Source organism: Thermobia domestica, chromosome 11 (assembly GCF_964235325.1).
Source record: "Thermobia domestica chromosome 11, izTheDome1.hap1.1, whole genome shotgun sequence".
Lineage (NCBI taxonomy): Eukaryota > Metazoa > Arthropoda > Insecta > Zygentoma > Lepismatidae > Thermobia > Thermobia domestica.
In genome coordinates, this window is record NC_137464.1 from 127,152,335 (window position 1) to 127,168,037 (window position 15,703).

Genomic DNA, 15,703 nt, shown 5'->3' on the forward strand with positions numbered 1-15,703 from the left:
TCCATGATTCTATTTTTTTACATATTTTTTCGGTGTTACGAAATTTACTTGAACTTCCATCATATTTGTGTCTGATACTAAAAATGAACATACTTTATTAACAAAAATTATAATTGAAGCGTTCCGAACAGTAAGAGCGAACTCAAGAAAGCCTTTTACCTTAAAGTGTACTCTGAATGGTCAAGATAATCAATCGTCCATTTATTTTGAAACTGTTCCCTCTAAGGTAGAGGTCGCGAGAGGGTTTCGAGGGTCGCGGAGATAAGCGAAAGAAAAATATATAATTAGAATCTAATACCGGAAAATATATTAAAATATTATTTTATATTTTGTGCTGATAGGCATATTTTATTTTATTTTATTTTTATTTTATTTATTTATTTATTTATTTGCCTACATAATGTTCAGCACAACAAATGTAGGTCTACTAAACATTTTCGACAGGTACAGAGTTGTTTAAAAATAAATTTAAATAAAAGAGGTACGATATGAAACTAATGAGTAGTACATATTGAAATACCGGAAAAATATAAATGTAACAAAACCCGTATATTGAAATACAAGTAAAATTGAAAGCTAATGAGATACCTGAGCATGGCGTGATTTCACTAGTGCGGCAATGTCTGGTGCAATCTTCGTGACGCACATCATTAAGTCAATTAAAATACTTAAAAACTTTTTAAGAACTGTCCAAGATTTTAAACCAAAATTAGAAATCAGTTTATATTTTTTTATCATATGACACAAAATTAAGGGAGTCGTGAAGTTTTAGAAGTTTCAAACGGCCTCCATTTTGAAACAGTATGACGGATCGGATTCGATATTTGTAATATGAATGAATTGACCAAATGTGGTTTTAATCATTCGCTTTTAGGGAATTTACTGTATCCACTATATACAAGAAATGGATTCTAATATTATAGAAACAGATGGATATCGTGAGATCCGCAATAGGTATATTAAAAATCCCACACAAGGTGAAACCAGAAATTATAAGGGAGTCGCTGGCAAGAGGTGATAAAATGGAGATCGTGATAGGAATTAGGTTGAGAACCGTTGCTCTAAGGGAAAGAGGAACTATACATATAGGCACGAAAACTGGCTGCCACAGAACAGTTTGGGATTATTATTTACTTGAACACCTCAAATATAATTTCCGAGCGTTGAGATTGCACGTAACTTTTGTTGAGTTCGCACACAGATTGCCTCAGTTTTGTGTAAAGCTTAAAGTTTCAGATTTTAAAATATTTACTTTAATTTTTTCCAGTGGCGAAACGTGCCGTAAAAAACTGGGTAGACAGATAAACACACACACACACACACACACACATATATATATATATATATATATATATATATATATATATATATATATATATATATATATATATATATATATATAAGAGGATATGGGAAAGTAATGGCCCCATGCCCCCATTCCTAGAAAATGTGGTACCATTCGGGAATCTATACTTCCAAAAAGAAAACATATTATACACCAAATTTAACTAATTATGAAATTCAGAGTAAACATATATTATAAAGGATATTGAAAACTCAAACATGAACACAGTACTTTATTCATGAATTATCAGAGATCATCTTATTTGATGTAGTGATTAGTGTACATCAACATCCTTTATAAATACGAAATATCAGAACTGAAAATGGAAGTACAAAAGAAATACCTTAGACCACAGTCTTGTAAATTAGTATCCAGAATAGCTCTTTCTTTGAATTCAGGTATCCTACAAAGCTTTCACACAAGTTCTTTATTGTAAGCGTCCTTAATTCAGAAAGTCTTTTGTATGTCATGCTGTTGGTTAAGTACGTTTTCACTCTTTTCAGGACTCATTGAATGTTCACAAGAAACTGAAGTTGATGGAATGCTCAATACCATATTTAGCAGTTTTGAAGTTCATTACTGAGAATACCTATATTTCTAGAATTCAGGGAGAGAAATGGGTTTGTTACTATCGGAATATAAGTTGATAAGTCCATTCTTAAGCTGATCTGAACAAGAACTATTAGGAAAGGTGGACATCAAGTCATTCAGTTTGTCCTGTGGAAAAAACTGTTGATACATACTAAATTTTCCATAATTTATTAGTCCTACAATGACCAGACTTTTATATTTGCCAAATCTATTTTTCATCTGCACAATTATTGAGGGAAGAATTTTAAATAAAACTCTCTTTTGATTTTGAGATAAGACATGTTCCTGGGCAAAGAACAGAAACTTCATTTTCAATTTGCTGTACAGTATTATCACATCTTGAGGATTCCAAAATCCCCACTTTTGTTAAAATTTCGTTTACGCACAAATTTATATAAGAACACTAAAATAAAGATCTTTCTATGCAAACAAAGCAAGAATAAAAATTGTGGAATTTTAAAAGTATTGTTTAACCCAATCGCAAATTGAATTGATTCGAGATACCAGTTATCAGCTGCTATAATGTGCTCAATTGCATTGCAATGCTCACTGTAGTGCATTTTGATTGTTTGTACTGTTCGTGAATGATAGTTCCACTGTGCAGGTGATGGATGAGGTAGTTGGAAGCCGTAACAGTTCATTTTTTTAAATCTTCAATGTAATTTACATAATGAAGATTTGTTTTCGCCGCATGAAGAAAAATTAAGTTGATTAGCATAACTAAAATATTTAATGGGTAAGATTTTTGAATAATTACTCCCCCCTCCGCGTATGACTGAACATTACACTCCAGGTATCATATGTTTGACAGATAAGTCGACGTGTTCCAATCTCTTAATACAGTACTAATTAGAGAAGCTAAGGCATTAAAGTTGTTTCAGGCGCACATCCAGAAATGCTTGCTGGGAGGTGTTCAAGTATTTTCAGGAGGATCCAATACTTCTATATAATATTGAACTGGTCTTATTCTGCATCAGTAGAGACAATAAGTAATTCTTAATTACTGTAATCTATAATTTTAGAAAAAATATAGAACTAGATCATTTTTATAAGAAAAGAAAAAGGCTTTTCTTATAAAATCTTTAGGCTACACCAATCATTTCTTTGTTACACAAGAATAGTTTTGTTAAGAAAATCTATAGAAGTTAGTCGAATTACAAAATTTTGGCGATCTGGACCCGGTGGACCCCCTCGTGGATGCGCCTTTGGCTGTTTCAATTGCAGAAACATCATACAGTCCTAAAAATCTTTCTTCAACTTGTTATTTAGACAACAGCGAGAAATTATGCTCATTCGAGACTTAATTGACACTTTGCAGTTTACATCTTGTTGCATCAAACCAAATGTGATATCTTTATTTTTTTGTTTTAACTTCGAATTTTACTCAAACGAGGACTTCGAGAAATTATTATGCAGCAAATAAGCTGCAGAAATAAAATCGGGTTTATCAAATCCGATCCCATGTCCAGACGTGTAAAAACCACCACCACATAAAATAATTTATAAACACATACACACGCGCACAGAAAGAAAAGCTAGCCATTATAATCTCGCTTGAACTTCGCATTATTCACTCTCTCGAAAAACATAGAAGGGATAGAATTGCTAGCTAATATATCTCAACTTTTGGTTAGGGATGTCTTTTTTTATTTATTTATTTTGGCGTCGGAGACACACAGGGACAAAATAAACATATATACTAATATTCTTCAATGGCTTAAAATAAAAACAAATAAGAAGGAATAGCGATCTGTTTCTGTCACTACTAATCCAGCTTAAAATAAACAAGATAGCTAACCCTGTAAACAACTCAAAATTAATTTATTTGCGACCCTCCGTCCATGTAGGCAAAAATGTTCCAAATTAGTTGTAGAACACACCCTCCAATTAATACATCGAATTTCCAGTTATTCTGTATACGAACAGTGAAACCTTTTATGAATCAGAAACCAGAAAAGAACTTCTTTCAAATATTACGCTGAAAATCATCTCCATTATGTCATATTAAATTTCAAATTTACACGTATTCAACTTCAAAAGTCTTATCGACAAAGAGCATTGAAATCAATATTCTTCGTGGTGTAATTTACGATAATCACGAAAAAACAAACAAATAAAAAAAACAGTGTGAACCAGTTTGCTTCCCTGGTGACTACAAATTCGAATATCTCGAGTTCCGAAATTCAAATCGTCAAAATTCCTTCAAATTCATGTATCTCGTGGTATAATTTACTAGAATCATGAAAAAACAGTGTGAACAGTTTGCTTCCCTGGTGACTACAAATTCGAATATCTCGAGTTTCGAAATTCGAATCGTCAAAATTCCTTCAAATTCATGTTTCTCGTGGTCTAATTTACTAGATTCATGAAAAACCAGTGTGAACCAGTTTGCTTCCCTGGTGAATTCAAATTCGAATATCTCGAGTTCCGAAATTCGATTCGTCAAAATTCCTTCAAATTCATGTTTCTCGTGGTCTAATTTACTAGATTCATGAAAAAACAGTGTGAACCAATTTGCTTCTCTGGTGGCTTTAAATTCGAATATCTCGAGTTTCGAAATTCGAATCGTCAAAATTCCTTCAAATTCATGTTTCCCGTGGTCTAATTTACTAGATTCATGAAAAACCAGTGTGAACCAGTTTGCTTCCCTGGAGCCTAAATGTAGACATAAAGGCTAACGTCTTTTCACAGCCACTACTACACAACGAGTCTTTGGACTTTAATTTCTCACGTGACTGTGACTCCTACGCTTTTATAGGTTGATGTAAGTTAAATGGATGCAGCAGAGTTATAATTTTCAAGGTTTCGCGAGACGCTCTGCGATCTGTCTTTCATTTCATCCCAGTAAACCAAACAAAACAAAACAAAAAATAAATTACAGGAAATAAAGTTCAGAATCTTTAAATTACCAAATTTTAAGTTAGTAATTTAGGCTTAATACATACAAAATTCTAAAGGGTAGACGCTGTCTTCCCTGTCTCCACCCAAGCCTTTTACCGTGTGCGTCAGTTTTCTCGGGGTTCTCCCGTTTCCTCCCACTTTCTTCATTCCACCATTTCATTCATTACTCATCATCACCGTCTCCTTTAGCCTAATCGGCATAACTGTGGGACGTAAATCTCAAATATTTCGTTTCATTTCATTTTTTCCACCCAAGCCTCGCCATTGCTTTTTTTCTACTCTCAAATCCGTTACGATAACTGAAAACGATTGATGTAGTTGTAATTTTCGCTCCGACTCTCAGTTTGTAAAACTCAAGAATTCTGTGTTTGGAATTTATGGTTAAAAATGAATATTTATCCTTCTGTAGCAGAAAGAATCAATAGCTTAATGCATTGGAAAGGTCAAATTTGCCAAATAGCTAATTAACTTTTGTTCTTTTTCCTGCAGTTGGCAGCAGCACGGAAGAGGACAAAGGAACTGACTCTGCGAAACTGGCGGTGAAGAAACCACGGCCTAAAGCTTCCTCACCTAACCGCCAGGGTCCTCAGCAGTGTCAGGTAAAAAGTCAGAACAATAAATGTGTGTTTTTAGTATTATATATATATATAGTACTAGTATATAGTACTATATATATATAATATATATATATATATATATATATATATATATATATATATATATATATATATATATATATATATATATATATATATATATATATATATAATGTATGTGTGTGTGTCTATGAATGTAAAATTAAAATTTGGCCTTTGCTTTGTGATTTAAATACCATATATCGGAAACCATGTAAGCCCTATAAATATGTTCCTCACAGTTTAAAATTTATAATAGTTTTTTTCCTGAATAATTAATCCCACGTTTATAATTAGGCCAAATGGCATAATTTGATATTTTTAACTGAATTCGAATTCTTCCAGAGAAAGAATAAATGTATAGGATAACTGCAGAAAAAATGCTTATGACTTGACTCACTGCTAAACATAGTCAACCTCATATTGTACACTACCACGTGGGTTGCATCCAATATAAATGTGTTCTAGCTTATATCCATATAGCCCTATTTAAGTGTTAGTTATCATTTGTGCTAAATATGTCATTTTTATATATATAATTCTCTTATTTCTGAGAAATAATCTACAAATGTAACAAATTTTGTAGTAATTTCATGTTTCTAGCTCCAGGTAGAATCTTTCTCAAATTATGTTTGTGATCCGATACGGAGATTTGATAAATAACACTGGTATGCAAAAATTTTGCTTCTCTAACAATATATTTTTACTTCTCATGGTGAGTGGATATGGAAAGGAACGTTAACTTTTTCATCTTACTCCCATTTTTATTTATTTATTTATTTATTTATTTATTTATTTATTTATTTATTTTTAGAAAATAATCAATTTTCAAAGTACTACTACTGAACTGTACATTACAATATAACTTTCTCTTAATTAGATATATTTAAAATATTTCAATTTGACAATTACATTGGTATTACAAAAGAAAAAAATGTAAGGCAAAGATATAACATTTCATATTTTCCGTTCATGCAATGTATATTCTTGCGGCGAATGTGATGCCTTCCTTTCTGTAAGTCTCGTTGTATGCAATGCACATGACTTTGAAATGCAATGGTAATTTTATCATCTTGACAGCACTGTAAGATAGACATCATTGTTGACATTAAATTGTACTGAATCAAGTTGGAGCTGTTCTGCAGCATTTACATGCAATGTGAACATGACTCAGTGGATACAAAGGAAACAAAAATGTTTGTGGTCTGGTATGCTAATGTATTGTATATAGCCTGGTGATTGTTACTTCTCTTTGTGTAAAGTAAGTGACATAAACAGGAAAAAAATGTCATCTGTAATATATATCAATGCAAATTCAGCGATTTTGCCAGTGCACCCATAGTGATGATATACCAATTTCTACTCGTCCTGACACATTGGAAACTGAGCCCCCGGTTTCAAATGAACGTTATGAAGATGCCTGTTGTACAGTGCCATCACAGTCACCTAAAATGTTCGCCCAGAATAAACTAAATGATCTAGTGCAGGTCCTTGATCTACCTAAAATTGAGGCCTAACGTTTTAAAGAAAAACTTACTTGTTCCCAACACTACTTTCACTTGGTACAGACATAGGGAAAGAATATTATTGTCTTACTTTTTAACAGTGGACACCGTTTATTGTTGCTATGTAAGTGGTTTAGTCGCTACTATTGGTGTTTAATATGCTTCTTCACTGGAGATTATTTATAGAAGTCTAATGGCTATCTTTTGCACAACTGAAATGACATTCTTTCAATATCCGATGCCTACATGCTTGTTTAAAAGAAACTTGCAACAATTCGATAGTGTTCTTGGAAAAATCAAGTACAGAGAACATAAGTGGAATGTTCGTGAATAATTCAAAATTGAGTATAGTGCTTGGTATGCAATCCAGGTTCACCAAATAACCATGTTTTCTTTTCAAGTGTATTAGGTTGAACGGGAACTGTGACCGAGGAAAATATTGATAGGGGTCGTGAGCAATCACGGAAGAGCGAATGTGCGTTACAGGCCACTGTTCTTAAATGTTTTGTGTCCGAGTATGGCTCATCGAAAAGTCACGGGAATACAGAATAACTGACAATAAAATGTCGGAATCTGGTGCGGTCAAAGAAAATACGTATGAATCTATTGTAGTGTTCTCCACGACAATGAAGTAGGATTTTCTCGTCTCGTTTTATAGATGTTGTAGGAAGCTTTTCTCGTTTCTAATACTAGTCTCTCAGGTTTCTTTGTAGTCTCGTCGCGATTCACTTGAACTATTTCTCGTCTCAATGAGGTTGCATACCAAAGATGTGTACAACAGCTCCGGTTTATAGTAGTGAACGTTTTCTATTTGAAAGAAAATAAACGTACGGAGTGCCAGGAAATTACCACTAGATGGAGTACATGTTAGAACTAATGATAGAGAGAATGTACTATTTCTCGTCTCAACGGGGTTGCATGCCAAAGATATGTACAACAGCTCCGGTTTATAGCAGTGAACGTTTTCTGTTTGAAACAAAATAAACGTACGGAGTGCCAGGAAATTACCACTAAATGGGGTACATGTTAGAACTATTGATAGAGAGAATGTAATTACAGCCTCTCTACTACAGTAGCGCAGTTCATAGGAGAAACTTCCGTGTCGTATCCGCTATCATTTGCCTGTGAGGTGTTTTGTTTCGTGCAGTTGCGAAGGCTTGTTGGCGGTCGTCTGGATAGTGCTGACAGACTCGTGCAGTACAGTTACACCATTTATCGTTTGTGTGGCAGTAAGTACTTTAACAGTTCAATGGAGTTTACGGCTGACGAGCTCTTAGATATGTTGTCTACCTATGGAATAGCTAATGGAAACGGTTACAAAGCGATTAGATGTATCTTGAAAGATTCCTGCAAAAAAGAACTTTAAAGTATTCCAGATTTTGCACCTGTTCCAGCGGTTGTGAGAAGCAGGATTTTTGTGACCACAACTCCACGACCTAAGGGACGATGAACCACCAAGACTCCCACCTTCGAAGAAGCGGTGCTTGATCGTGTGGGGCCTTCGACAAGCACATGGCACATGAAATGGATGTGGCGTACAATACTGTGTGAAAAGTACTACATGAACAGTAGTTATATTCCTACCATTCACAAGTACAAAATCTGAGTCATGCTGACTTTGACTCTCATGTCGTATTTTGTGAATGGCTAGTGCGGTACTGTGTGGCCAATCATCAGTTTTTGCCTCTGTAGTGTTCATCCGCAACAACTGTCAAGAGTGATCAACAGACATTTACAGTATACATGTGGGCAAGGATCTTTGACGACCAGTTAATAGGTCCTTATCTTTTTCCTCCCCACTTGATTGCACCGTATACGCAGTGTTTCTGCAAATTTCCCTCTTGGTATTCGTTAGCATATATGGTTCCAACATGACTGGGCGCCAGCCCACTTTGCTGCTGTTTCTCGTCATTATCTCGATTTAGCTTCCCCAAATAAATGAATCGGACAAGGATGTCCTGTTTCCTGACCAGCTTGTTAACCTGATCTCATTTTATCTGATTTCTTATAAGGTTACCTCAAAAGCCTACTACTGTATAAGGGAAAGAGGAAATCCTTATACGGAACTCTCAATGCCAGTGACATAATCAGAACGACTCCAGGGATATTTGAGGGTGTGCGACAAAGCTTACTACGACTGTTATGCTTACATAGACAGCGGAGGACGTCATTTTGAATGTTTACTGTGAAGCTGTAAGTACATTAGTTATTATCTGAATGCACTAACTGTTTTACAGTTAGTATTGTAGAGTTATTCGTCGTTGTCTTTAGCGGATGCGTAGCTACGCTCTGGCAGTTTTCTCAGTTTTTTTTTTCGCCTTCCCAGTTTACGATACCTACACTTTTACGCAGCTAGGTTCCTTTGTGGACCAGTTTTCTTTCCCTTCTCACGCAAGTCTTCCTACACAGAAGCAGCTTTCCAGAATTATGTTTCTTCTTTTGCGAGACTAATGTCTTGATATCCTGCACTTATCTGCTTGCTACTGCTCTTATAACCGTTAATACAGTATAATTGTTTTACTTTCACGTGTACGGTTCGTAGTTCCTAATACCAGATTGCATTTTTCGTGATTGCCCACCATCCCTATCAATGATTCTCACGGTCACAGCTTCCATCCAATCCATAGCTCATGCTTTTGCAGACTTATGTTTTCTCCACATTTGATTCAGGTATTGGACATTTTTCTATCCGAAACCACTTTATTGCGTATAATTGACGATCTCTCGTTGCATTATTTGTTTCAAATGGACGAGATATTCTAGTTTCCTTTTGATTCTACCCTTGCGCCACACCTCCTTCCAATCTATTCCTGCAATAGTGAGATCTCAGGTATAAATAATGCGTATTGAGTGATCGGACGGTAATCTGATATTTCTTTCTCGAGTTATGATTATTTTTGTCCATTTGCGACAAACCTCAGTGGCTTTCATCTCCGAAACTATGCACTTCCGGACACTTGTTCCTATTCTTGAATTGTTTGTTTAGTCATCGTCTATTATCACTTTGAGTTTGTTTCCAGATCAAGGAAACATCCTAATTTGGGCCTATAAAAAAATAGTTAGGCATAATAGTTTCCTTTAGTTGTCTACATGCAGCAAAATCATTGTAGAGCAGAAGGCCCATAGTTTATGTAAGAAATAGTTTTCAATTTAGTCTTTCAAAGTTTGATTCCAATGGGATTTTTTCCTTTTACATCCCACCCATTCAAATAATCACATTCAGTCTTCAATTGAATTAATCACACAGCCCATTCTCTCTACAGTCTTCACAAACAAAATCAATTCATATTCGTCACAACCAGCACATGCTTCGTGAGCCCATCGATGGCAACCAGAACATCTATTCGCTCAAGAAGCCTGTAATTAGCGTTCCTAGCACTGCAAGTATATAATTGGTGGACTGCTGTTTCAATATTAAAATATTAAGCCTAATTTATTACACAATTTAGCAATATTTTGATCAATTGAAAGCGTCGAACAAAGTGACAACACGCACAGTGAGATGATCACTTTACCCGCCTCTGCTTCTGACCACTTTGCCCCAGTGCACGCCATACTGTGCATTTCTTTTTTTTTTTCGCTCTGAACAACGAAACTAAAACACTGCTAAATAATAGAAAATTTATTAAGAAGCATTACAGTTGATAATAAAAATATTATATATTAAGTTCTATATAGTTGGGAGAAAATCATTGTTAACTAATACTTGCCCTTAGATCAACAATAGAAGAAAACACCTTTTTCTTCATACAAGCAGAACAACAATTGCGTCTGGTTTCTTTGTCGTCTAGAACTACAATGGTAACTAGCGGAACTGATTGGGTCTACTTGCGATAAGTGTCAGATATACACAGGCGAGAAAAGTGCCGATGACCACTTTACTCGCCCTGGCCATTTTATACTCCCTTCCCCTATTTGTGTCCTTGTATACTAAATAACGCACAAATTTGGATCGTATTGACCCCAGATCGTGTACATATTTTTGTACACAAGGGTTCCAAATTATCGATACGTGTTGTAGTTTGGGACGTATATGTGCATTATACAGAAATTTACGCACATTGACGTTCTTAAACTCACTTCCCAGTCTCATTACAAACCCGAGATTTCTGTAAGCTTCATTCACAATCCGATTTAGATTAATATCGAAAGAGATATTTGATTTTATTGACACACCAAAATCAGTTATACGTTCAAGTTTTTGCAGTGGTATGCTATTTATATGATATTCAAATTCAAAGTATAAGATATTATACTTCTTCTTGTATAAGATACTATACTGAACTACTCAATATTTATCGGTAGTTCGTTTATATTGCACCAATTTGGAAATGCATTAATTGTATTTTGCAAACTGATACAGTCCCTCTCTCAACGTGTGACACGATGAAATTTTAAACCATCTGCATACAACAGCTTTTGTGACTTTATTACATCAGGTGTATCAATATATAACAAAAACAGCAAAGATCCTAAGTTTGAACCCTGCAAAACACCCGATTGAACTACAAATTCAAAAATCAGTAGATTTCTGTAGCGTACGCTATGATTGCGTTCATGGAGATATAACGATAGAAATTGACATAGGGTATGTGAAAAATCAAAAATTAGAACCTTACTAAGAAGAATATAATGATTTATAGCATCAAACGCTTGATTGAAGTCTGGATAAAGTGTGTCTGCTTGATTTTTATTTTCAATTTGTGTTGCTAGTGAGTGAGTGAACTCAGCAAGATTAGTTCCTGTTGGCAAGGACGCCGATTTCTCTGTAAATTTGGGAGGGGGGGGGCATTGAGATGCAGAAGGTAGGCCTATATATATATATATATATATATATATATATATATATATATATATATATATATATATATATATATATATATATATATATATAATATGGGGATTTTAAGACAAATTGCATTCAAATTATGCTAAATATTGTATATTCATAAATACAATAGGGGGCGCACATCAGCTTTGGGGTGGCCCTCAGGATTGGCGCCCTTGACTGTTGGTTTTCTGGGTAGAAAACCATGCTGACTTTATGGAATAATTGGATAAATGTGAATATCCGATTACAACAGTTACAACTTGAATGCAATTTAAGAATTGTAACTCTCATCCTTTTTCTGCACTTTTTTCTTTCCTTGTAGGGGAAATATCTAAGAACGCTTAAATAAATCTTTAGTTACATTAAATGAAAAATCTAAATACTAAATTTTATATTCTTAACCTTAAAAGATTTCGAGATATTGTCATCCTGTTGCAACAGTTGTAATCCCACTCCTTTTTTTCTTCCCTTCTTGCGGAAATATGTTAAAAAGTGAAAAGATCTTTATATTTGAAATGGCAAGTTTGCACACCAAATTTCACTTCTCTACCCTTCAGAGATTCGCAGATAGGGACATTTTACTATAATAATTGCCACCTCCTTCCTCGTCGAATTTCCAAGAATCCATTCTTAATGATATCTTACGTCACAAATCCTAATTATTGTAAAAATTTCATGTTTCTAGCTTCAGCGGTTTGGACGTTAATCTGTCAGTCAGCATTGCTACTTTTATATAGAAAGAGTGGGTTATATGAGTCTGAATCTACACCTTAACGTGAGATCCAAACCACATGAACTCCCACTGGGAATTGCTGTGATGGAGGCTTGCTTCATATATTATTTCCAACAATGGTAGATATAATATTTATCACTACACTATCATTTCAACTGACCCTTATGAGGAGCCTGCAAACCAGTTTTCTAACGAATAGGTATACGCCTTTGTAGGTTTAAGTGCGAGATAAGGCTATCTCTAGTTTTGCAGAAAGAAAATGCTTTTCTCTATATTAATGAATGTTTTCCCTTTGTGTGCTACTATGTATTGTCAAATTGCCAAACTTCGGTTACTTTGCTCTTCTGTTTCAAAATGCACTTCCAAATGAAAGTGCTAGCTGTGTAGACATCTGGTGTCAATAACATTCACCATCTCAAGTTATTTCTTTACAATACTTCTTGGTGGTTTCCTTCATCACTTCTCACTTGATGACGAGTTGGCTGCCATCTGTTGGCAACTATCCTTACTTTCTTACGATCCAATGGAGCATAACCCTAAATACAGATGGCAACACAAATACAGAGAGGAAAATTGGCAACAGTAAGTTTCAGCATTTGCATATATACTAATAGTAAGAAGGCTACTTATTAATTCTACTTAAATATATTATAGTGAAACTCTTACTGAATATATAGCCCTAATTCGTGCATGGGGCCTAATCTAGCGGATCTTTCATTTTTTAATTATTCAGGAATTAACAAGAAGGAACGTCCAGTTTAACATTTAAACTTCTTTTTTAAACAGAAGTATATTCCAATGCTAACCTTATCTTCTTAAATGTACGTTATAGTAGGCTAATATGGTTAGATAGTATAATCGGCGTAGTTTAAGATACCCGGTGTGGATCTAAAACATTAAGGGTACACGTTTGCACAAGCACATTACAATATATGGAAACCATTTTAGTGAACATAAAATTATACTCAAATAACTTGGATTAAAGTCATTCGACTTTTAGAATTAGAAAAAAAAGTCGTTTTTATTATTAAAAAAAATGGGGAAATGAGAATAAAGTTGACGGTACAGGAACATTAGTGTTGTATCTACGTACCGTCATGCGCAAAAAATAAAATTGCGCGTATACTGTAACCTACGATTTTTCGCAATTATTCCATTTTACTTACGTTTATGGGTAAAATTCAGTTATTAGTAAGTGGAGATAATAGAAAAAAATCCATCTAAGAAGATATTTCAAAAAAAGATGATAAAATAATAAAAATGCAAGCAAAAAACAAAATTATGCTTGGTTTTGTGTATACTGACAATACTGGCCTCGATACGGCCCTGATTCGATGCCTTATATTTATTTCTTACAAAACATGATTATTAGATGCGTAATATGTAAAATTATATCATAATTTGAACTTTAATCCGGCGCATCCATAAATTCCGGCGTTCTGTCTGCCTGTTTTATGTAGGATAAGCGAAACTCTACTTTATTTCCAAAGATAGCATATACACACGGGCTAAAGGTCTGCACGGGCCGGAATTTTTAGCCCGAACCCTGCCCGGACCCTTGAATCTATAAGCATTAGCGGATTAAGGGCAGAGCCAATGGAGCCCAGGCTCCGGGACCCCAAGCTCAGGGGGCCCCTTAAAATCCCTTTTTTAATACTAAAATATAGCAATCAACTTATTATATTATAGGCTTCAGACTTATACTAAATTTCTTTCCGCTCGTTACGCTCGCGTTATCGCTAGATTTAAGTCTTTCCATCAGCAGCATTTAACTGTATATAATGAATATAATTATTTAACTGTTAATAATGAATGTAACTAAACTAATTATTGTAAACTTGGAGCACATTAAAATATTACAACATAGTTCTCGGTGGTTCGATAAGTCTATGAGGTTGTGGAAGGCAGCAAAGAAAATTTATGCGCTGGAACTATTCGTAACATAGGGACCCTTAAAATAGTCGGCTCCAGGTCCCCAAAAGCCTTAATCCACCCCTGTCTATAAGCAATATTTCACGAAAAGCTGGTATATTTTAACATGTGTTCGTCATCAAGTTTTCATAAAGTAGTTCCTTTCTCCTTTAAATAATTTCAGAGGCCGCGGTGTTTCAGTCGTAGAGCGTTCACCTCTGGTGCATGGAGTCCTTGGTTCAATCCCTGCTCGCGCCAAGTGAACGTTGTGCTGGACAAACACTATGTGCGTGGGTTTTCTCGCGGTTTTCTCTCACTTTCTTCATTCGACCATTTCATTCATTTCTCATCATCACTGTCTCCTTTAGCCTAGCCGGCATAAACGTGGGACTATTTCAATCAAAAAACAGTTGCAGGAAGTATGTAATTTCGAATAAAACAAACTACTATATAAAATTCTGAGTATATTATTTTTTTAATGAAATTCTCGCAAACCTTATTTCTAGATCGAAGGGTAAAAAAATTAAATTTTCTCTCTTATTATTATAGATCCGTTTCAATTGAAGCAGTTGAAATAGTTGGGGAAAGTTAAAAAGCCATACCTTATGTATATTCCAGTGTGCCACAATCGCTATAACGCGGTACGCTGGTGTGTCCAGCAAGATGAACAGTGTGACGCAAACTTTTTCCTATTATTTGCAAGAATATTTGTCGAGTTTCTATTATTATTATTATTATTATTATTATTATTATTATTATTATTATTATTATTATTATTATTATTATTATTATTATTATTATTATTATTATTATTATTATACATTTTCTAACACATTGATTGTCATATGTATGGAGTTCCATACACACGGCACTCCCATGCAGCGCCGCGTGATGATTTTCCATACACAAACAATATAGATATTCCAAGTTTTTTGTGTTCGTTCTGTAGGTATGTATGTAATTAGATACATATGACGTAGAAATCAAAATTTAATGTCCACGCCAGGTATAAACAAAACCACACACAAAGAAATTTATGAACAAAGACATTGAGTTTGATTTCAGCAACGAAGCTATATGAGACGTCGACTTACTGATTAACGTGGACTCCGAACCACCTTTGCTCTCACCGGGTCTCCCACGCCAAAGGCGCGTACGGTAACCGCTTAGCCACGAAGGAGTTCATGAACAAAGACATTTATGGGCTAAAACAAAGGCGAAAACAAAGATGTGTGATGTGATTTTGAGTTT

General features: G+C 34.7%; 1 protein-coding gene across 2 annotated transcripts in view; it reads left to right on the plus strand.

The window, feature by feature from the left end:
* Positions 1-15,703, plus strand: part of LOC145664431 (uncharacterized) — a 1,424,688-nt gene that overhangs the window by 1,067,238 nt on the left and 341,747 nt on the right. For both annotated transcript variants that reach the window (XM_081731113.1, XM_081731114.1), the window contains exon 5: positions 5,327-5,436. In XM_081731113.1, the coding sequence (XP_081587239.1) occupies positions 5,327-5,436 (110 nt within the window). The remainder of the gene's footprint in view (positions 1-5,326; positions 5,437-15,703) is intronic.